Source organism: Pundamilia nyererei, unplaced genomic scaffold, assembly GCF_000239375.1.
Source record: "Pundamilia nyererei isolate P.nyererei 1_Seehausen unplaced genomic scaffold, PunNye1.0 scaffold00022, whole genome shotgun sequence".
NCBI lineage: Eukaryota > Metazoa > Chordata > Actinopteri > Cichliformes > Cichlidae > Pundamilia > Pundamilia nyererei.
The window spans coordinates 1,298,738-1,322,247 of NW_005187423.1; the positions used below are offsets into that span (position 1 = coordinate 1,298,738).

The following is a 23,510-nucleotide window of genomic DNA, read 5'->3' on the forward strand; positions in this document are numbered from 1 at the left end:
GTGGACATTGATCCTGCTCAGCACCGCTCCTACATCGGTGGGGGAGAGAGTCAGAGGTTGGTGGTCTGGCGTCACGTCTGCTTTGGTTGTGGTTGTGGGGTTCCCTCGCTCAAAACGAGCATAAAAGTTGTTGAGCTCGTTGAGGAAGGAGACATCAGAGGATGCGGGGGAGGGTTTAGTGGTCCTGTAGTCTGAGATGGTCTGGAGTCCTTGCCACATGCGTCGGGGGTTGGAGTTGGAGAAGTGTTCTTCTACCTTCTTTTTGTAATGGTGTTTGGCTTTTTTGATGCCCTTCTTTAGATTAGCCCTGGCTGTACTGTAGGCGTGTGCATCTCCTGACCTAAAGGCGGTGTTGCGGGCCTTCAGGAGGAGACGAACATCCCGGTTCATCCAAGGCTTCTGGTTGGGGTACATGGTGATACATCATGGAGAAGCTCACGGCTCTCCAATGGGAGATTGAGATGCCAGTGTTGGACTGTTAGAACAGCTTTGAAATTCATATGAGCTGTTCGCACTAAAGTAAAAAGCACCATCACTTCATGCGGATACCCTTTCGGCGCCAGCTGCGGTCGCAAGGCTGCAGCCGAACAAAAACACATGCTGTCCTCCCAGGAGCGCAGCATGAGTAGAGGTCTCTTTTTTCCCCTCTTGTACTTTCCCATTGTAGTGTATATTTCAGTGTTTTTTTCTGTAACGCTACCGATCTCCGACCTGTAACCTCATGTGATGTCTGTGTTGTGTGTGTAAGGTGGGGGGGGGGGTCCTATTTCACTGCAGGGCAACCTGCACGTGGCGAATAAAGCCTTGATTGATTGATTGATTGATTGATTGATTGATTGATTGAAATGTAAAGCAATCAGACTAAGAGAGTTCAGGCTGTGCTGAAGAATAAAGGTGGTCATACCAATTGTTGACTATTGACTCAGTTTTTTCCTTATATACTGCATTGCTATGTATATTTGTACACGTTTCAATAAACTGCTGAACCTATTTCTCTTTTTTCAAGCAAAATATAAAGAAATGAGGGGTGGTGCAGTATTGTTCATCAAAGAAAAACATACACAAACGTGACTCAGAAAAGCTTGAGTGTAGTAATTCCATCAAGTGAATCAGTTTTATTGAAATTTAGTCAACTCTTATGTGTTACCCACATGTTGCTCGTACTCTCCTGATCCACTTTTCAGCCTTTCTCAACCTCAGTACATAGTGAATGTAAACTCATGCTGCACAAAGCTGTGCAAGCCCCATTTCTTCACACAATTCATCTACAAAGGAGCTCTGACCAGAAAGATAAACATTAGACAGCTCTCTCCAGGGAATCTAGCAGGGGAAGAAATGATAATAGTCACATTCCCCATGGAGTTCAAGAGGTGTATGGTGCAGCTGTTTATCAGTCACGTACGAATTGCCTGTGACATTTCTCTGCAGGCACTTGCAGTTTCATTTGTTTCCCTATCTCTAAATGATGCGACTCAGCTGCAAACTCCATTAAGAAAGACTGAAATTAGTTTTCAGAGCTTAGAAGCAACATGGAGCCAAAATTTAATCAACATTGAGCTGACGGGCTGATGCTCAGTGCCAGCCGATGATAATTTGCTTTTGAACTTAACTGAATGCTCAGACAACGTTTAATGCTTATTACTTAACTTGCAGTTGACTACATATGATAACCGGTAGTAATGACAACAAGTAATAAAATAATATGGAACAGCGTCTGCTCGAAGAATGAAAACTGAATATTTCATTAGTGCGTAAGTAACTCTCTGAGTTGTGCGAAGATTACTCAAGTATAGCTTACCTTGGATCACATGAGAGTTGTCCTTCAGAAAAAAGTTGTACAAGTACTTGGGGATGAAGGCAGACATGCAGGCATATGCCAAAGCTGGGAAGAGAATCAGATAAAAATGAAAGTATGAAAAGTATGAAAATAAAATGGAGATAAAATAATAGTTAGCTACTTGAGTTCACATTAAAAGTCTTGCCTTCATTGTTGAAATTCAGATATAGAAAGGGGGCACAAAGCGAATCCAAACCTGAAGTGAAAATCAAGTCAGAACAGCTCATGATCTTCACACAAATTCAACTGTAGGGTCAAGAAATTTAACAAGGAATTTGAAAAGTGTGGCATGACCACCACCTAGTGTCTATTTATGTACAGTACAATAATAAATAGTGCGAGTTACAAGAGAATGACTGACCCTGCCAGTAGACCAGGTCAGGGTGAGACACCACCCACGCTTTCAACACACGTCTGAACTTGATGTGGCCCTGGGGAGATGACAGCAGCTCATCATATTGGTGGCACCGTGGGATGTCCACTTCAATCTGTAAGCATGTGCACGAAAAGACAAAAGAGATTGAATGAAGTTAGATTAAATCCACTTGTATACACGGCGTAACATGCATTTTTAAACAGCTGTGTACCTGTCTGTCAGTTGGTATGGGAGTATCCTTGTCTATACCTTCATATTTAGCTTGAATGTCACCCTGTGCAAAAGAAGGAGAGTAAGCGGTACCACAAACAAATATAAAAATGCAACTTTTCATGATTTATTTTGTACCTCAATGCCCAGCAGGCCAGCCCACGCCAGCCCTCGTACAAGTGGGGGAATGTCCACTCTGGCTTCTTTCCACACTAGGGTCTTCTTGTACGGGTAGGCCTAAAGTCAAAGCAATACATTATTGAGTCCCAGTCTAACAATAACACGTTTAAACAACAAATACTACAAAGACAGGACAGAAACTGAGGAAATGCTTTTGCATGCTGAGTGCTGCATATCAATTTGTATGGAGCCCAGACCTTGAGCAATCTGTCAAAGAGGATGATGCGGATGAGCTGGTACTCTGTGTCTCTTTCACGGATGATGAGTGGCAGCGTGACGGCGGCCGACAGTTCATTGCTGCTGTTGGACTGGGGCAAACTCGACTGTCTGGAGGAGGGAGAAATAAGCAGAGGGGGGGTATGACATTTCTCAAGCTAAAATAAATGATGAAGTAAGGTGTAAAATACTAAAGGGGAGGAGAGGATGACAAGAGCAACTTCAAGATTGAGAGCACTTACTCGTCTTCGAGGAGAGGGTAATAGGCTTCTCTGGCTACATCTTTCAACCTCTGGGGGGAAAAAAAGACCACTTATGGTAAAAACAGTAACAGAAGTTTATAGTTTCTATAAATATCTAGTCTCTATAGTAATTTATAGTTTCTATTGCAAGTGCAATTTTACTGCAGTTGCAATACAGCAAGGCAACATTAAAAGATTTTGTCGACTAATAAAAACACACTTATTAATACAGAAGTACGAGTGGCATAATGACTGCAGTTGTTTTCAGTATATCAAAGGAAGCCCAGAAGGCTGCAGATAGTGCAGGAGTGTTCATAAAGAAATGTACACATTTTACGGTCTTACATTTCTGAGTTGGCACAGAGACAGCGTCACTGTCGTGTCATCGAGCAAGAAACTCCGATCCCTGCCCTGGCCAAATGTCTCCCCATCCTCCAAGACGAAACTGAAAAGGAGATGCAATCAAGATGCAGACAGGCTCAAAATTTAAATAAAAACTGCCAACCGCTCAGTCTTTTGTGTTTGTGCATATGTTGTTTTATACTTGGGCAGTGTGGAGATCGGTGGTTTGGACTGAATGATTTCCTGGTTGGTGAGCTCCTTTTCTAGGTCTCCACCTGCCAGACACCACAGATGATAAACCTCATCTATGGCCCGCTCCGACAGGTAATCCTCATCGTCGTCTAATAGCACACACACAAACATACACACACACACAAAAAGAGTAAAAACCCAACAGGCACAGGTGGCTCTACAACATATGAAAATAAATGGTGAAAGTAGTGACTGTTTGAAAAGGAAATGACACTAATAAAGTCTTTTTTTTAATTATTTCATCTGGCCTGCAACAAATAAAATAAACAGCGTAAATCTAAGGAAATTGCTTCCAGAACTAGAAAGCAGGAAAAAACAAAACTTTCTCATTTCTACTGTCAAGATGTTCTCGACAGTGGAAAGCTGTTGGCGTGGTGAAGAGAAAAGAGAGTTTGGAATTAAATACAGGACTGTATGGTATGTGAAAAGGAGGATAAAACAATGCTACGACTTTATTAGTAAAGGAACACTTAATTAAAGCAATTTCTGGATAATCTGTTCTGCTTTAAGAGTGTTTTTAAGGTTTTTAATCAAAGGAAAGTAGTTCGACATATGGTTTGTGTATGTCCGACGTTGTTGTGTGTTTTAGTGTTTGTGTAAGTCTGCATATTTGTTTGTGTGTAAGTGGGTAAGACCTTTGCAAAGGTCACTGATGTCGTCTGGGAGCACCAGATGTGCACAGCGCAGGGATGAGGAGAACAGGCTGACAGGCTTCTGGAAGGGTGTGTAGTGGCAGGAGATGCTATTAAAAACAGGGTCTTGCAGTAGTTCTGCAGGGGTTGGCCTATATTATGTATAAAAGTCAAAAGACATGATTATCATGACACCAAAAAAGATTTTCTTTTTAACTTAATGTCTAATGACCTGCAATAGGATATGAAATCCAACAGAAACTGGATTTACCTTTTAGATGGAAGAAAGGTCAAGCACTTCCTTAATAACTCAAGAACACTGTCAGGCAGCTCCTGTAAATATTATACAAATATGATCAACGCTGTCATAAATGGAACAGACACACCGCATTGATGCTTCCCAATAAGAGTCAAGAAATATTAGTGAGCATTTGCACAGTTGTTTAAGAGTGTCCATAGCCAAGACAACCAGGTTAAACTAGCAGTGTTTTCCATGGTGGAAGAAACCAGAACTCCAGGATAATGACGTGTACAAGCACTGAGAGAACATGCAAACTTCACATAAAAGGGCCCTGGCCATATTGAAACTGCTTCCCAACTTACATTATGTCACATTTTCAAATATAATAATGCATGAAATCTCTTTCTGTTTCTTTGTTTCTTTGTCCATAAACTCCTAAAAATCCATAAAATCTACTACCCTTTCAAAAAAAAATTTTGTGACATTAAGTACAAGCCAAACAAAACCGTAGCATGAGCATGTACTAGTTACAAAACTTCTAGGGATTTGCATGTAACAGACAGTGCTTAAATAAGCCACAGAGTGTGCAGAAGACGTCAATAATGACATCTGCAGAAAAGACCATTGCTGCTAACTTTCCCTCAATTCAGGATTTGTACAAATCCAGAATCAGGAAACGAACAGGCAATATCACTGCAGACCCATCACACCCCACACAAAACCTGTTCTAACGCCCCTCCTCTGGTAGGCGCTACAGAGCACTGTACGACTAAACAAGCAGACATTTGTACAGTATCTTTCCACAGTCCGTCACTCTGATGAACACTTAGAATGGTCACATAGTGTCCGTACATAAACATCCACCATACCTGCTGCTGGATGAAAGCATACTGTATATACTGTTTTTGTTTGTCTTTTATATCCATTCATCATCATACATACCTATATAAGATATTTTTGTTTGAATCACAAACTCCACCATTTATGTAAACAATATTCAATAATTATTTGAGTGAAATCAACCACCCAAACAACTAAAATAATTTAGGTGAGTAAACAACAATATTTTTAGACTGAATATATGTACAATCTGGTTCAGGCTGTTTTGATTTCAGAACCTACATTGAGGTATCCAATTAGCATGAAGATCAAAGACATCAAAACACAGCCAACCTAGAGATAAATGTAGGTTTTACACGTGACTATAATACTGTGATGATAAATCCAACTTTAATGACTCTGTATTTTTATCAGAAAACAAAAACCTAACTGCCTATCGTCACAACATTTGTCAGCATGATTCATAAGTAGGCTTATTCACGTCGTACTCAGATCACGCCTATATTTAAACTTGTCTTTGATTTCATCTGCAAACGCTGAAAGTATATCTTGAATAGTTGTGACTTTAATGTGTTGACAAAATCTGGCCATAGACAGACAGAAAGCATTCAAAATGTCTTTTATGGAGTTTATGTTATAGTAGGTTTCACACACACACATACAGACAACACCAGCTCTGACATTGCTGCCGGTCAAACAGACATTAGGTTTACCTTAATGGTATCCAAGCAACCATGTTCCTCAGCAAGGACAGTGACAATGTCATCCATGCAACCTAAGGAGGACAAACAACATCGCCACTTAAACCTAAACGAGACTAGAGGCACAATTTTTTCTGTGCTCTGAATAACCCAGACGACCTTTGTACTCACCCAGGGTTAAAATGAATTTCAGCCTCTCGCTTATATCAATATTCTGCAGGAGTCTTCTGCCCTGCAATTGATTCGATTTTAAGATGGAATTTCTAAACAAAAATCCAAAATATTGCATGAATGTTTATTAAGAATTCTTACCGCACACAATTCAAAGAGCAAAATGCCGAGCGACCAGACATCAGACTTTGGTCCCGAGGGCAGAGGAGCTTCATCACGGGAAGGGTCACTGGGGTGGAAGGAGCCCTGAGCGATCACCTCTGGAGCAAGGTATGATGGGTACCTGAGGCAAAAATGACAGAGCAGATAAGTATTGCACTTTTATAAGCCTCAGAATAAGACAAATTATAAACAGCAAGTTAATTAAGGCTTTAAACCCCACAGGGCGTTTGCTGAATTTCTGTTTTATATCTAATATGACATCTTCATTATTACTCTATGTAAAGTGTTGTTATTGTTCTTGTTAATAAATGATGTCCAAACAGCTGTTCCTCAAAGCGAAAGCTGTTTGTCAGTTACATTTATTGAACTTTCAACGCCAAATGTTTCATGAAAGTCACAGGAATGTGCCATCATTTCTCTTCTCAGTCTGCAAAAGGATATTACACAGATACTTGGTAGAACATGAAGACCTTTGGATTATGATCAAAGCCCAAAGATCTGTTACAGTTCCTTAATCAGGATGCCCTAAAAGCTGGTTTCTGTGAAAAAGGATATGAGCCAATTATGCATCATTTTTACGGTCAATTGCCTGTTTTTTGTTGAGTAACAGAAACCAGATATGCGTGAAGACTTGACCCTTTACACTGAGCTAACTGAAGGAAAAAAGAGAAGAAAAGGACATACCCAATGGGAAAATCCACATCTGCCCCGTGATCAGTCATGTGATAAAGGCCGAACTTTGCCAGCTTGACGTTCCCCTGCAAAGACAAGCTCGACATTAGAGTGCAAGACCTTTTTTTCCAATTTCTTTAAAACTAGACAGTAACTCAGGCTAGCATAAACCTGATGACTTTGATAGAAACAGTACCTTGCAGTCCATGAGGACATTGTTTGGGCCGAGGGCTCGGTGCACCAAACCATTTTTGTTCATAAACTCCAGGCCTTCAAGAACCTCATAGGCTATTTGCAGCACCTTTTCTGCACTAGCACAAACAGAAACCTTTTTTATTGTTAATGCGCTGAAAAGTGTACATCACATAAAAAACCTTATGAACAATAAGGTTTAAAGGGAACTGTTCAAAAGTGAAAGTAAAGAAAGGTAAAATAACAATGAATCATTCACATCAGTCACATTCACATTTTTTGTGTATTGCTGTCTGGTTAGTTTTGGTCGTTTTACCTGGGTGCGTTTTCTGGTTTTTGGAAAATGCTTAAACAGTTCTCATAGTGTTCAGCAACAACGATCAGCCGTTCTGAAGAGCAAGAAAAAAAAAGATAATGATTATTAAAACCAGCAATAGGGTCACTATTGATAATACACTTGGACTAATTCGAAATCTAGCAAGAAGGATAAAAGGTTGAGATACAAATACATTCAAGACTTTTGCTGTCGGAAAGGCAAATTTCAGAAAGAAAAACAAAAATCTTCTGGATTTGTATTTTCCAAATGTTCACAACCATTATGTAAGGATGGTGTTTGAAGGACTCCTTAATGACATACTATGTAGTACATGTCATGTTTCCCACTTGTAAATACATAGATATACATTCAGTGGCCACTTTGTTAGGTACAACTAATTAGAAAAATCACATAGCAGCAAATCAACACATTTAAGCATGTAGAGTCAAGCCAATCTACTGAAGTTCAAACTGAGCGTCAGAATGGGGTAGAAAGGTGACCTCAGTGACTTTGAACATGACAATGGTTGTTGGTGCCAGATGGGCTGGTTTGAGTGAGTGGCAATTCTCTGGGAGAAAATTCTTTGTTGATGTCAGAAGTCAGAGAAGAAAACTCTAATAACGACTTGGAGCATCGCTGAATACGCAACATGTGGAACCTTGAAGCAGATGGGCTTACAGCAGCAGAAAACACCAGGTGCTAATCCTGTCAGCAAAGAACAGGAAACAGGCTACAGTTTGCACAGGATAAGCAAAACTGGAAACAAGAAAACTGGAAAAACGCTGCCTGATCTGATGAGTCTCAACCTTCAGATGGCAGGCTCAAAATCTGACATAAACAACATGAAAGCATGGATCCATCCTGCCTTGTATCAACAGTTCTGCCTGGCTGGTGTATTGGTGGTGGTGTGGGTGATATTTCCTTGGCACACTTTGAACCCCTTTGCTTACAGCAGAGTCATGTGCTTTATAGGTATTCCCAAAATTCATAAATCATAGCAAACATGTATCCAACACAAGCGTGTCATTAAACATGTTATGTGTCACCACTTTAGTAAGTTCTGTACTGAAAGCCCAAATTAATAGCTTCAATTTAGATAAGTTGTTTAAGTGCTTAATATGAAATGTGATGACAGGTTACACATTTTTATTTTAGCACTACAAGAGACAAGACAGAAAGCCATACCGTGCTTCCCTCTGGAAATGTCCACATACTGGCAGAGTCTGGGGTGAGTGATGGTTTTGAGAATCTGGAAACGTCCCAGGATTTTGATGGAGTTGGGAGTCAGAGGGAGTCCATTGCTTCCACAGACATCATGTGGAAGAGCTGAGGCAAAGAAGGTAAAGGCTCCTAGCTGGGCGTCTTTAAGGGAGCGCATTGTGCCACTGGCTTGAAAAACAGATAAAGGGAAACAGCAAGGGGAAAATATGCGTAAAACATGAATGAAAGAAACATTAATCAATACGGTGATGTGGTATATTATCCAACTTCACCCTGTAATTCAACACAAAACTGAGGTAAAGCCCATGATTGGAGCAAAACGGTTAACACTGACTTTGTTATTGCAACACACTTACACCAGTTAGTTAACAGAAATATCGTTTCGGAAGCAAAAGACAGAGTGCGAGAGGGCAACGATGCTACTGAATGTATGAAGTTATGAAAATAGCTGTCATGTCAGATGTGGAGCCGTCGTTTAGTATGCATTACCTCAAAAAAAATGCGTCCTCTCTAAAGACGAAGCTGCATAACCATGTAAACGAGTAACCTGAAATTATTATTGAAATGAATTATTTTTCCTGTTTCTGCGCCGCGATGAAAACAGCTGAGCGAACGTGATCGACGACGCTTATTTCGTGCGACGAGGGGGGGGCGCACAGAAAATACTTTGCACGAGCGAGACAACGATGTTGAAATTTCATCAATGAAAAAAAAAAGACAGAAAAGTCACTGAAGAGTAGTTTTATATGTACTTTTCCTGTTTGTGGTCTATTTATTTTTTTTAATCTGTTAATTATACACAGGCAATTGCCGAGACAACTTTAAGGCTTCCCTAATGTCCGAGCCATAGAAGATATGGCTAGCGAAAGCAAACGGCTAACTGCACCTGCTTCCTATCCGTATGCTGCTGCGATCTACACAGTGGGGCCTGAACTGGCGAATCTGCGGCTGCCTGTTTGCTAGCTCCGTTAGCAAGGAGGGATAGCAGCTGTCACGCTCCCCAGTTGAAATCGTGCTGGGTTTGCTGCCGCTCAGAGTTCATGTAAGTTTAAAAAGGCTCTGTGCTATATTTTCTGTTTCAACCCACCATTGTTGTATTTTTTATTGTCAATGATGTCTATCTTATACTAAGTAGCTTAACTACACCAGAGCTAGCCTAAAGTGGAGTTTATTCCCAAGTTGGTCGAGAAAACTGGAGCTGAACCGGCTAATATTGTAGCTTACCTCTAACTGATGCAACGTTAGCTCATGTTAAGCGCACAATAGTGAGCTGTCACGAATACACAGTTAATCCAAATATAGGAATAAACACACCAAAGTGTTTTAACATTTTCATTTTGTTGTGATGCTGGTGAACTTTACTGTTCTAACACGGCAGCCATGGTTTTATTTTCATTATTTTACCTTTTTCTTAAATCTGTAAATATATAATATATATATATGTATATGTGTGTGTGTGTGTGTGTGTGTGTGTGTGTGTGTACACACACACACATACATACAAACAGTGGGATTAAAAAAATCTTCACAATAAGAAAAATAATTTTTGAGTTATCATATTAAACCCTTACATGAATGGGACATTTGAGAGATATGGGACTTTTGAAATTCAGATCATTGCTTGTATTACATCGTTATTTTCTGTAGCATATTAATAGTAACAAAACCAAAGCAATACAGGATTAGTTTATGATCATGTTACAATGTAATGGTCTTGATTTTGATTGGTTTTGTAATTCTTGAATATTAATGTGAGCTAAATTTACTCTTAGCCTATCACAGTTTGCTGGCCTTTATCATACCCATGCTTAGACAACTGCTGCAGGATAACTGTCATTGTTCACATACTTTCATGCATACTTTTCTTTTATGTGAAAGGTTTAAAATGTACATCTGTGAATGTTCTCGAGGGCAAATTTAACACATTGTTGTAGTCGTGAAACTGGGGTATTACAACAAATACATTTATCACCTGATGTACGCTGGCCCAAAGACACATTTTCCCCAGAATTTAAGCCATTTAGTCAATTAAGAATTGGAAAGTCTAGAACCCCCATATGTTTTCTGTTATTATTCATATTCATTTGTATCTTTGTCTAGCCACTGGGAATTAAGCTGGCAGAAATCTTTGTTACGTGCATAGAGCATGCGCCCAACGCGCATGCTCTATGAGCCAAAATTGCAGAAATGTGGAGAACATCTGGGTACCTCATGGAGGAAGCTTGGATGCCTTTTTGGATCACTGAGCAACTTTTATTCAAGTTTAAGAACCGTGAACTGTGTTGTCTGTGGTATCCAGTTCTCATTCAGGCCTGTATGATACAGAAAAATATCTTATAACTATCATTTTTTTCATATCAGTTGTATATTAATGTGTAAATATGTAAAATTTAACAAACTTTTAAATATAAACAAAAGAAAACATAACAAAAGACATATTCACTCTGTTGTAGTCCACTTTGTCTCCCACAAAGAAATGCAGTAGTGTCCCACTGAAGTGGGAAGTGAGGCTCATGCATGGATCAGATATGTGACTTTACCATTTAACTACAAATTTGATGTGGTAGTGAAGTATGACACCATTGTCTCTCTACACTCTATGTACAGCTGGGAAAGTGTCGCTTGAGAGAGATGTTATGTCCATGAATTTGGACGTTGGACGGGTCAGTTAGCTGCTTAAATCTGATGTTTTTAAATATTCTTACTGACATCATGTCTTGTCATGGCGTTATCTGCCGTTGTGGGAGCATGGTTTTGACACAGTTTGCAGTGCACCCAGTTCTGCTTCTTTTTCAGACTTTTAATGGCCAAAATATCTCCACACTATCAAGTTACTTTGACATTTTAGCCATGTCGTCTTGCTTTGAACCTCTGGCTGTGTCCATTGGGTTGTCACTCGAGTTTTCCTTAATGTTATCTCCCTCATGCTTAATTTATGGTGCTGCGATTATGTCCGTTTGTGTACATATTTTCTTACGGAAAGCCAGTAGAGAAGGGCTTTCAACCAATGCAAATGTGCTCAGTAGGGCTGGGCCATATCATACCGTTTCTATAATGTCGGGCAACGATAAGAAAATGAAATATGGCGATAGAGTATGGGTAAAACACGCATGCGCAGTGCCTTTGTTTTCATACGCACACGGCGGAAAAAGCATAGCAGCGACGGAGAATGAGGGCGAAAGCAGATCGTTGAATGAAACAGATGAACCTGGACTGGTTTGTAAAAATGCTGCAGCTTCACTGGTGTGGAACTGGTTTAGCTTTTGTCTGTCAGATACACAACAAAGCACTATTTTTGGTAGCGCATGCTAGCGGGCCGTCGTTATTACCGTGTTGTTTGGAAAATACGGCACACTTAAAATCAATCCTTTGATTTTTCTGAAAGTCGACAGAGCCCCTTATAATCCCTTGTGCCTTATGTATGAACTCTGGTTGTGTTTACTGACCTCGGAACGATTTTATGTACACGGCGCTCGAAAATCTGTCAAATGTTTTCGACTTTGCTAAGCTACGAAGCCGCACCGCTTGATGGATTGTCGGAGCATTACGGCTATCGTAGGCGGAGCCTCGTGGAGTGATACGTACTGTGCTTCAACATAATGTTACTGTATTGTGTGTGTATAACCTCTTTTTAAGTTCTGTGGATGTTATACATGGTTATGCTGAGGATATGTCGGCCAGTTTCCACTGGAAACGCCTTTTGGTTAAACTGTCAGCGAGGAATTTGCATTTGCACTGTTAATTTTTATATAACTTTAATGCACATAAAAAGCAGCTGCTTGTTTAAGTGAAAATACATTGATGGGTGTTTTTTAATAAAGTTGTGGAGTTGTAAAGTATTTTGTCTCGTGTCAATTATATCGTCAGTTATATCGTTATCGCAAATTTTCAAATGTATATCGTGATAAATATTTTCGGTCATATCGCCCTGCTCTAGTGCTCAGTGCCGTCAATTGAATGCTGAGTGGTTGACAAGTCTGCAGGAACAGGCGAGGGAGTGACACTGTCTAAGACAGCACGAAAACTAAAGACAGTGGCTGGAGTGGACACTTTTCATTGTCTTTAACACTCTGTTTGTCTTCAGCTCTGGCTCAAGGACCAACAACATGAACAAGAGTAGGCTATAGACTAGTTGTACCACATATTTTCGACACTGCACCATTTGACAACAGATGCTCTCTGCAGATAAATGAACAGCCCGTAGCTGCATACGGACTGCCAACGTAGTAACACTGCTGGACCATAATTTCTTTTTCACACTCCTAACATACTGGTGTGCACGACTCCAGTAGCCTAAACATTAGTACATGTGCTGCTGCGAGGAGCTTCTCCTAATATGACATCGCTCTAACTCTATTCCAGCCACACCATTGCTGTTCTCACTGGCATTGGCTTTTTGTGTTGTCTGTCAAATTATAGAATGAGTTCTGTTGACTATTTATTGACCATGTCCCATATTGCTATTGAGAAAAGTTATTTCACAATTTTCTATTTTTATCCTTTTATCGCTTAGGCCTGTTCAACTTAATACATCCATGGTGGAAATACAGCCTAATCAGATGACACCAGGGAACATGATGCACTCACAATATATAGACGAGCTCCATTATATCTTTTCTAACAATGTGATTGTCAGTGTCCAGAGAAGCAGTTCTGTGCCAGAATGTTTCTAGTGGTGCAAAAGTTTATCTTTAAACTTTTCTGCGAATGTTGCTCCAACTTGTGATGCACTGATGCATCGTGAAATGTAGTGTTAGGGCATTTGCAATGTCAGAAGAGCAGTTTTGGGTGACTCTGGTTTCTAAGTTAGAGTTTTAAAAAAGTAGCTTAAAGTTGGAGCGCTTTTGTGTTACTTCTGCCAGCCTAGATTGGTATGGCATACTTTTTTTTTTCTTCAAGATTACTTTAACCGTTTCCACACATAAACAGCAACTCGTAAATTTATTTATTTTTTTTTATTTCCACTGCTTAGAGCAATGGTCTGTGAGAAGACAAATGTCCACAAGCCCAGATAATTGGAAAGGGTTGAGTCAGGAAGAGGTGATAAAGGGCACCATTAGAAATGAGCGTGTATATATTTCTAATCATATCAGTTATAATAATAATAATAATAATAATGTATATAAACTATACATTATTATTATTTTTTATAAAGGGAAAGATTAGAAATGAGTATATCTGAGGGACAACTCAACATCACCCACTGTCTCAGATCTTTCTTTTAAAGGGACATTTTCGTAAAATCATCCAATATAAAAGAAAATGCTGTTCTGGAATAAACCATCAAATTTGTGCATATTTTAGTAAATGAGATTCATTCTAAACTGACAGGTTTGTGCAATCTGCATACTGCCCCACCTCGATTACTCTATATAAGGAAAGTTGTTTGCCTCCAGGTATAGTGGAGAAACTGGTCATGATATTGCAAAATAGAAACCTGCACCTATAAGGCAGGAAAAAGTCAGATTTAAGAAACTCAGGCTGAAATAATGGAGCTTCTGAATATTGCAGCACTCAGTGTGGCTTAAGTGAGAAAAAGTTTGGGTATCAAATATGATATTAAAAAAAAGACTAGCACACTACAAGAACACAATATCATATTTGGCATAATACCAAGAAAGTAAACATAGTACACGTATTGTCTGATTGATGTTGTACCCAAATAGATTCATATCACATACGCAGGGGAATGATGAAATTAACATAAACACTCGTACGAATGATTTATGTACAGATTTTTGAGTACCCATTGTTAGTAAATGGGGACCAATGGATCTGCATTGATTAAAAACCAATAGTGTGAGAGAATACACAGAATTTTAATTTTCTTTATGTAATCAGTTAATCAGTCAGTCTTTTTAAATTATCTCATAAGGTGTAAAGCTTTTGACAAAATGTATATTTGAAAATGCATAATCTGCTATAGGGCTGCACGATTTTGCATAAAATGAGAATCACGATTTTTTTTTGCTTAGAATTGAGATCACGATTCTCTCACGATTTTCTTTTCCAGTATAAATATTTATTGCACTTATTAACTGCACATCAACTTCGTAACAGTTGAGACTGAACATAAAAACAATAAATAAACATAAAAACAACAAATGTCTCACATTTTGTCGTTGCCGCAAAATGTTGTACTGCTTGTAATTCCGTCTCCACCGTTGCTCGACACTGCGTGTATAGAGCAGGTAGTGCAACAATAGAAAATAGTTGCAGGACAGCACTGTGTAGCGTTTGTCTAGGGTGTTGATCATTTTCCTAAATCCCTCGTTTTGAACAGTGTTGATGGGAGCCATATCTTTGGTCAGGTGATAAGTGATAGCCTCCGTAATTTCTTTGCGCCTGCGGGAGTTCGACGGGTATAGAGAAGCGCTGTAGGTTCCCGTTATTGATGTTTGGGTGGTTGACCGGGACGGATTTTCTCCTGTCACTTTCTTGGCCTTTACAGCTTCCTCATCTCTCAGGTGCTCTCCGTTGTTTTTTCCATGCCAGCTGACTTCTGTATCACATGGTATAAGGCTCCGCCTTTGTCATTTGTTGAGCAGGAAGAGTGAGTGCTTGTTTTCATGCAGCTTATGTCCCGGATCAAAATGCGGCACAATTGTCATCTTTTTCTTTTTTAGATCGTCACTTGGAAATGAGAACGCACATAAGTATGAATTGAGATTGTGATTTTCTAACGACTAATTGTGCAGCCCTAATCTGATATAATATACAATGATTGAAGCATTGACAATAGTGGAAAGCCTTAGTATTTCTGTATTGCCATGCTTTCAGTTGATCTCTTCTTCTGGGCAAAATTCATTTCAAACTTTCTCACAATACAATTATTGCCGAGATTTTTTGTGTTTAAAAAAATACATAGAAATCACTATTTAGGGCAAATATGAGGAAGATGATTGCATTTGTCTTCATAACCAGTAGCTGCATCTGGTGCTAAAGAGTTTTACATCTTCATGGTGTCTTTTATTCTAAAATCTGTAGGGCCTTCCAGTTCCTTCAGATGGTGCTGCCACACTGCACTCTTCTTTTAATCACAATGTTCAGGTTGGCAGACAGGTAAGGAAGTATCCTCCCACAGTCAATTTCAACTGTGGGAATGAACCATGAAAAGAGGAAACGTTTGTATCCATACTGGTGTGCTCACACACCAACACCATACCACAGAAAAATGGTGGTTAAATGATAGATTTACATATGTGATTCAAACCGCCTGTGCTGCCTGTGTCTGTGCAGTAATAGCTTTGATATTTTCATTTAAGAGTGGGTGTACAAGCAATATGTGCATCTTTAATAAGATACAAGTGCACATAGCTGGAAGTGCTTGTAACTTGTTAAATACATGTATTTGCAAAACAGAAGGAGAATTGAAGCTTTTGTAATCATGTCAGGTGGATAAGTGAGACTGCGTTGCAGGTAATAGCTCACTTCACTCTTTTTGTTTTTTGTTTTTTTTTTCTAAATCGATAAACAGTGTAATATCCGTCGCTCCAGTGCCTTGATGCTGCATGCGGTACCTCTGCCTCAGGATACATTTTCAGAGGTTATCCAAATGAGATCTGCCTTTTTGTGGCTCTTGTTATTACTCTACCACTGGTCCTGTTTAAATCAATTCAGTTTCTCAAAAAAACAACGCTTTGATCCTTGATTTTATCAACTCCAGCTTTTTAGTGTTTCTAATTTCCTCATCCCCCAACATTTTGTTTTCATCCTGGGCCAGCTGTTGTTTTCCAGTGCCTCCCTGTAATATGTGTAAGACGTTTTCTTCTTCATGCCTCAGCCTTGTAAAAATCCTTCTTTTCCTCTTTCCTCAAGAAGTAATTTGCCAAGCGCAACATTATAAAGGAACATTAGGATAAACAAGCTTAGTATCATTTTATCCAGTCTGGCTTGGAACGTGTCAAGTATTTATTACTTGTTCCTCTCTCTCGGTCAGCATACCTTGTGGATAGAGCTCAAAGACTGTCACTCTAGACAACAGAGTAAAAAGCCCATCAAAATCACATTAGGACTTGGTTTATACTCAGTGACGCTGTACTTTATAGAAAACATGTGAAAGTGATTGTTCTTTTTGACATATTGCTATCAGGCAATCAGCACATTATATAAGATTTATGCATTATTTATAATTATTAATAAACATGTTCTAACTCTGCCACAGCATTATATTATGATACATTACACAGAAAGTACAATGGAGTGCCCTTTTGTCCTGCGCAGAAGATCTGCGGCACAAACCACCTTTGAAATTGCAATGTTCTGTTTTTGTTGAGACTGTCTGAGACCTGTTGACTTAACTCTGTGGTCATTTTGGAAGCTGTAGTTTGCGGTAAAGTTGTACTGGAAAGCAAACCAGTAATTCAAACAGGTCTTTGTTGATGTTTAGCATGGTACTACTACTACTTTAAGGGTGTACTCACACTAGACACTTTTGATTTGCTCCCTGCCTAAGCATCAATGTCCCCTTGTACCACTCCAATACTGGCTTGTGCTATATTTGCCATTAATCTGTGCCTGATTGCACTTCAGTTTATCTTTGTTTGTTTTCATACTCCATACATACTCCTGTTCAGTACCTTTAAATTGAGCTCTGGTTTGTTTTTCTCCTTTGTGCAGTTCATATTTTGTAAGGTGCACTCTATATTTGCAATCGGACCAAAGCAATATCCCCAGACTTTTTGGGCGAAGTGGTCTTAGCTGAGTTCCAAACAAACTCCAGAGTGGTTCATTTAAGATGAGTTTGTGATTCAACCTTAAGCCAAACCAACTACCAGGTGTATGTTACAGACTTGAGCTAAACGCCTTTCCATAGCTATGTATGCTTTGCATTTGGGGTGGCTGTGACTCAGGAGTTGGAGCAGGTGATTTACTTATTGCAAGGTTGATGGTTCAATCTCTGGCTGCTCCAGTTTGCCCAGAGTTTTCTTGCACGGTGCATTCACTGGCGTTTAAATGTGTGTGAATGTGTTCCTGAATGGGTAAATGAGACATGTCGTGTAAAGCACTTGGAGTGTGGGTGCTATGTAAGAATCAGTCCATTAACCATTGGGAGATGCAGCAAAGTACCATAAACCGCTTATTTGTTTTGAAAAGTGCTATACAATTAAAGTTTTTTGCCCTGTCCCAGTGTTGTCAATAAGTGGGCTGAACAATCTTATGTGGTTTGTAGAAATGCAGGAAAATTGGTTTTCTTTGAGTTTACTTGCAGTTTCTTCTGTGTGAAAAGAAACCAAGGCACTTAAAACAGTTACCGGTAAGTGTACAAATATATCAACTGATTGAGAGCAGAGTAAATGAACTATAGGTGTGCAAACTCTTCCCTCTTTCATACATTTATGCTTTTGAGAATTGCACTTGCACAACGCAGTGAGATCCATTATTTTATGACATTTTGCAGCCTAATTAAAGCAGTTTTTGGAAGTAGTGGCACGCTGTCCTGTCCTTATGGGTATGGCTAGCAGGACACTACATGCGTCTCAGGGCCAAGTTACACTTGTCAAACAAACTGGAATTTAGGAGTCAAATGTGCTCAGTCACAGTGTTGTGAGTACACCGTGATATACCTGTATTCTTACTTTGACCCACTAACTTTTATAGTGTGAACAATGTTGGAGTGGTTAACACATCTGCCGAACATGCAAAAGACCCCTGATTTTAGACCAGAAGGAGGCAGAAACCCAGCCTCGGGGTGTCATAAGCTAGTGTACTCACAGAGTTTGTTCCAAGCCTGGATAAAAGGGAGGGTTGACTCAGGAAAGGCATCCGACATAAAATCTGGCCCACGTCAAATTTACGGATCCAGCTGCTGTAGCAAAATAAAGGAGTAATGTGTAGTAGCCAAAAGGTTGAGGTACTTGACCCTAAGTTACTCAGCAGTGCGTCCATGCAGTCAGAACCCAAGTGAAAACACTTGGGTAGAAAAAGCACAGAAAATTTTGCTTGTATGAATTGGTGTGAAGGGGTGAATAAGTCAAGTTTTATAAAGTCCTTTGAGTGCTCAGAGTAGAAAAGAGCAATATAAGAACCGTTTGTTAATCACTTCCTGCAGAGCTAACATGTATAATATTTGAATTACAGCAATCTCAGGATGCTGGCTGCCCTCAGTATTCACCAGAAGTCGTCATATTGCATTTGTGTTTTTGACTGTATTCTTGTTGTTTTGTTTTTGCTTTAGGTTTTTAGTCCGCTCATTGTTCAAAATGAGTCACAACCCTTTGTTGAGGCTGGAGCAGCGGGCAGCTGAGGCCGATCAGCTCATTGAGTACCTCAAACAGCAAGTCCAGCTACTGAAGGAGAAAGCCAGTAAGATACGCTCATACACTTTTGTTTAAAGAAATTTCTCAGCTACTTTACGTATGTAAGGATTTATGTTTATGTTTGTTTTACATTCAGTTTTTCCGTTATTTATTACACGTACTTGCAATAAAAAAAAAATAAAAATAAAAAAAGCTTTTAAATAGTTTCAGCTTTTTAGGGAAATATATTTCCACATCTAGCCTCTCCAACAATGATGTTCTGGGTAAACAAAAACATTGGGTACTGCCATGCCTAAATGCTAATACCAGTATTTGGGGTGGTAAATTATTGCATACTGGTTGATAATGAAGTTTGTTTGATTTTCTAATTTGTTTAGATTGGCTACATGCAAAAAGTCCCTGCACATGCCACTCCAGTGCCATTAACCTGTAATAAATAATAAAATGTTGCATTTCTTTTTTGCATTTCTCCTTTGTTATTCTCATGAAATAAACAACGTTTTGGGTGGATGCAGATGTTTACAAGAAACGTCGAATGAGCATTACATTTTTTCTCTTCTGTTAACTCATAGGTGCTGCATTTATTTTATAAGGTTTGCCATAAATGTACAGTCTCAAAACTGTGAAACTCTATGTTAATTTTGTGGGGATTTTACATTCAGTTGTGTGCTGACTAGTAACAAGAATTTACTGCAGTTCTCCAGGCCAGCGTCAGAGAGGAGAAGAAACTGATGGTGGAAAATGCCAAATTAAAGAACGACATAGAGGAACTTAAAAAGCAGCTGCTGGAGAAAGAAAAGAGAAGAGGAGGTATGTTGACTTTTTGTTCCCGGCAAGGCTTCCATCACAGATTAAATGTTTGTCTTCAAAAAGATTGATGATGTTATCCTTTATATCTAGTTTTTGAAGCAATTGTGAGCACCGCCTGACCATTTGATGTTAGTTGTTGCTCATTAGAGCGTTTGTTTGGTTTGTGCTATCAATGATAACATCTTGTGCATTCTCGCCTTAGCCTATTATAACCAGCTCTTTTTTTTTGGGGGGGGGAGTATAAAACAACTATACTGCTTCAAAAATTCCCCGTTATATTGTGGGAATAACATGTGTATCAGCCATTGCACTTATGACATATATTGACATTGAGAGGTAAGCAGCTGAGGCCATTTAATGCTTTCCAGAAAAAAGATGCAGGAATAAAAGAGGGCTGGAAGAAATAAGTAATTTATCCTTGCTCAAAAGGCTGGATATGTTTTGGAGAGTCGAAAGAATGTGTTCCAATAAACTCAAGACAATGTTTTTCCACACAGTATATATGATTGTGATGTTTAGCTTTGGGGTTTCTTGTCGATGGCTTTAAGGTGACTGAAAATGGCTCAATCAAAACGTGGATAAATATAAAGGTTATTGAAAGTCAAAGAAATTCCTCAGCTTTGGATATCTGCCTGCAGCGGAGTTATGTTTTCAGTGCCTTTTGTCTGTTTGTTTTGTTCTGTCAACGAGATTACACAAAATCTACCAAGCTAACTTTAATGAAGCTCAGTGAAGAGGTTAGGAATGACCAAAGGAAGAACGTGTTCAATCCTGATGAATTGATTGAAAATGCTCATGTGAAGAAGGATTTCAATGATAAACTCAGCATATTGCAGAAAAATAAATGTCAGCCTGAAAACCAGATTTCTAAAATTTATCATGAAATGTGAATGATATGCAGATAATTACCAAGGCGTCTAAAAAGGTTACATTTCAGGTAATCGCGCACACATTTTTTTTCTTGGTATTGATATTTCACTCAGGGATTGTATCTTATGTAATATTTTGATAGAGAAAGGGAAAATTGGTTTAAATGTGGAAAAAACCTCGAGAGGAAACTTAATGGGAATGTTAAGAGTTTTAGAGGTTGTTGCCTGTAATTCCAAGGTAAACCGGAAAGGTCCTGATCTCAGGTCCCAACATAGAATTAAGGTAATTAAAAGCATTATGGTGACGGTGGTGTGCCTGCAGACCGATGTTTGTCAGACATAGACACTGGATTTTGTAGGAATTCAAACATCAGGCGCCTGAAATGAGGGGTTACTTGTTCCTACAGAGTTATTGTCGGACATTGTTCCCCGCTTTATGGTTCCTTTTCCTTGTTTCCATCAACTTGGACACTGTGATTTTCCCATCAAAACAGTTTGCATCAGGAAAGCAATCCTCCCACTGGGTGTGTAAATAAAGCACCCCCCCTATATCATTTCATCATATTATGTTGCTGCAACCAGCTCTGTGCATGAAAAGGGTCAACCAAGAAGTTGTGTATGTGAAGTTTGAATATTCTCTGTTTTGTTCCAGTGCAGCTTTGTGTTCGTTCATTCATTCACATCGGATTTGGGAAACATGGAGTGCGTTCAGATCAGCCACAGAAAAAATGAGTCAATTATTAATCATGTACATTTTACTAATATTTTGCATCTGTTCTTTCTGTAGTGCTTGATGTTCCCATGCCATCAAGTGCCACCACTGTCGAGTGCAATTCAAAGCCCACTCCTCCTAAACCCTCTGGTCCAGCGCCTTCTGGTTCAGCACCATCTGTTGCTGCCGTCAAGGACATCTCTCCTAAAGATGAGGCTAAAAAGAAGAAGCCTGAGAAAAAAGGTAAAAGGAAAAAGATCAGCAGATGTCAAGCTGGCTCAACTATTTAAGTTGCTTTAGCTCATCTGCAGTTGCTGGACATGTGCAAGCTGCTTTGCAGCCCACCTCCACCCATCCATCCATTTTCTTTCACATGTCTAATTCAGGGGCTGGAACCTATACCAGCTGTCATAGGGCGAAAAGCCAGGTACACCTGCACAGATCACTAGTCTATCCCAGGGCTAACATAGAAAGACTGATCATATAAAAGACCCTCATATTGTTCACCCTCATATTCAAATCTATGGCCAATTTGTAATCACCATTTAACCTTACGGCATGCATAAGTTTTTGGACTGTGGGAGGAAGCTGGAGTACCTGGCGAGAACCCACGCAAGCACAGGTAGAACATAAAAACACCACATAGAAAGGCCTCAGGTGGGATTTGAACCTAGGACCTTGTGGCCGCGAGGCAAACCTGGTAACCAACAAACATCTTTCTCTATGTAAATGTCTAATATCAAGTGAAAATGAGAATTATCTGCACATGTGGTCTGTTTTTATGCCTTAATGGTTCCACAAAGCACTTTACATTATGTTCCTTACTGGCCCATTCATGCACACACTGACACGTCAGGTACAACTGGATGCAAACCAACTTGTCAAAGGACTTTTATTACGTAGTTGGGTCTGGGATCACTCCCATTAGTGGACAACCCACTCTACCACCTGTTCCATGGCTGCCTCATCGCCACAGCCTGTTAATGGATCCAAGATTTCAGGCTCCGCAGGACAATATCCAGTGACGTTTGATTTGTTTGGAATTTGTAAACCACATATATGACAAGTCGTCTTTGTGCAATGTCACAGCTAATTGGATCTAATTTGAGCGTAATTTAATGTTAATGTTTCATTGATGTGCATCATTTGTGTACTTTATTATGAAGTTAAACTGTTTTACGTTTATGACAAGTTTACAGTACAAAACAAGAAAATCCGTGCCATAAACCTGGATTAATTAGCAGTAAAACAAATATTTATTCTTGTTTCAGGAAATCTTGTTTGACCTAATTGCAAGGGCTGCAGCATACACACAGGCAAGAGTCAGCTCTGGGTTTGTTTATGAGGTTACTATTTAAAAAGACACTGACAAATTCATTGGAGCTTCTGGCTTTTCTCACATCCAGAACTGTTCATAAAAATGGTGACTTGGTCTTTACTTCATTCAAACACTTATCACTAGCTAAACTATATAAGCTCATGTGCAGCTTTGGAGGAGTTTAAGTAATGTTACATGACTGTCCTGTCATCACAGTAGAGAAACAATAACATGGTGTAAAAGCGATGAATTTAAATTAAATGCAGGCTGCAATTTCAATGCTTAAGAGCTAGTTTGGCCTTTGAGGAATGATAGAAGACTGAGATGATTTCATCACAGCACGGTGAAGGAAAGCTGCTTGACCTCTAGAAAGTAGCATTCAGTGGCACTTTTCGTAAACCAAACTTGGGTATTGATATTGTCAGTAGGTCAAAATATGTCCGCTGTAATCCTGCAAGTATGTGAAAAATATCCCCTCGCCAAAATTATTTCCGAAGTAAAGGAATTTGCAACACAGCTTTTCCAAACATCTTGGTTTTATTTTGGATGCTTACATTATTTTACTTTGCACACAGAAACAAAATGATTTCAGCCTACAGTTATCTGTTGTAGTTTTAAACTACAGGGAGTGCAGAATTATTAGGCAAGTTGTATTTTTGAGGAATAATTTTATTATTGAACAACAACCATGTTCTCAATGAACCCAAAAACTCATTAATATCAAAGCTGAATGTTTTTG

At 39.3% G+C, this 23,510-nt stretch overlaps 2 protein-coding genes across 3 annotated transcripts in view; one reads left to right on the forward strand and one right to left on the reverse strand.

The window, feature by feature from the left end:
* Nucleotides 1–9,449, reverse strand: part of tbck (TBC1 domain containing kinase) — a 53,309-nt gene extending 43,860 nt beyond the window's left edge. Inside the window, exons 1-19 of one of the 2 annotated variants that reach the window (XM_005726856.1) lie at nucleotides 9,293–9,449; nucleotides 8,768–8,967; nucleotides 7,583–7,655; nucleotides 7,271–7,385; nucleotides 7,087–7,160; nucleotides 6,382–6,523; nucleotides 6,241–6,301; nucleotides 6,082–6,143; nucleotides 4,559–4,620; nucleotides 4,291–4,439; nucleotides 3,606–3,744; nucleotides 3,407–3,506; nucleotides 3,062–3,111; nucleotides 2,801–2,930; nucleotides 2,562–2,660; nucleotides 2,425–2,487; nucleotides 2,199–2,325; nucleotides 1,983–2,033; nucleotides 1,799–1,882 (exon numbers count right to left, since the gene is read on the reverse strand). In XM_005726856.1, the coding sequence (XP_005726913.1) occupies nucleotides 1,799–1,882; nucleotides 1,983–2,033; nucleotides 2,199–2,325; nucleotides 2,425–2,487; nucleotides 2,562–2,660; nucleotides 2,801–2,930; nucleotides 3,062–3,111; nucleotides 3,407–3,506; nucleotides 3,606–3,744; nucleotides 4,291–4,439; nucleotides 4,559–4,620; nucleotides 6,082–6,143; nucleotides 6,241–6,301; nucleotides 6,382–6,523; nucleotides 7,087–7,160; nucleotides 7,271–7,385; nucleotides 7,583–7,655; nucleotides 8,768–8,960 (1,774 nt within the window). In that variant the 5' untranslated portion in view covers nucleotides 8,961–8,967; nucleotides 9,293–9,449. Of the gene's footprint in view, nucleotides 1–1,798; nucleotides 1,883–1,982; nucleotides 2,034–2,198; nucleotides 2,326–2,424; nucleotides 2,488–2,561; nucleotides 2,661–2,800; nucleotides 2,931–3,061; nucleotides 3,112–3,406; nucleotides 3,507–3,605; nucleotides 3,745–4,290; nucleotides 4,440–4,558; nucleotides 4,621–6,081; nucleotides 6,144–6,240; nucleotides 6,302–6,381; nucleotides 6,524–7,086; nucleotides 7,161–7,270; nucleotides 7,386–7,582; nucleotides 7,656–8,767; nucleotides 8,972–9,292 lie in introns of both variants that reach the window. The other variant, XM_005726855.1, reaches the window with a different exon arrangement.
* A 260-nt stretch (nucleotides 9,450–9,709) lies between these two features.
* aimp1a (aminoacyl tRNA synthetase complex interacting multifunctional protein 1a) overlaps nucleotides 9,710–23,510 on the forward strand; it is a 22,363-nt gene continuing 8,562 nt past the window's right edge. The window contains exons 1-4 of the mRNA XM_005726854.1: nucleotides 9,710–9,845; nucleotides 18,981–19,108; nucleotides 19,759–19,872; nucleotides 21,529–21,696. Of these exons, the coding sequence (XP_005726911.1) occupies nucleotides 9,844–9,845; nucleotides 18,981–19,108; nucleotides 19,759–19,872; nucleotides 21,529–21,696 (412 nt within the window). The 5' untranslated portion in view covers nucleotides 9,710–9,843. The remainder of the gene's footprint in view (nucleotides 9,846–18,980; nucleotides 19,109–19,758; nucleotides 19,873–21,528; nucleotides 21,697–23,510) is intronic.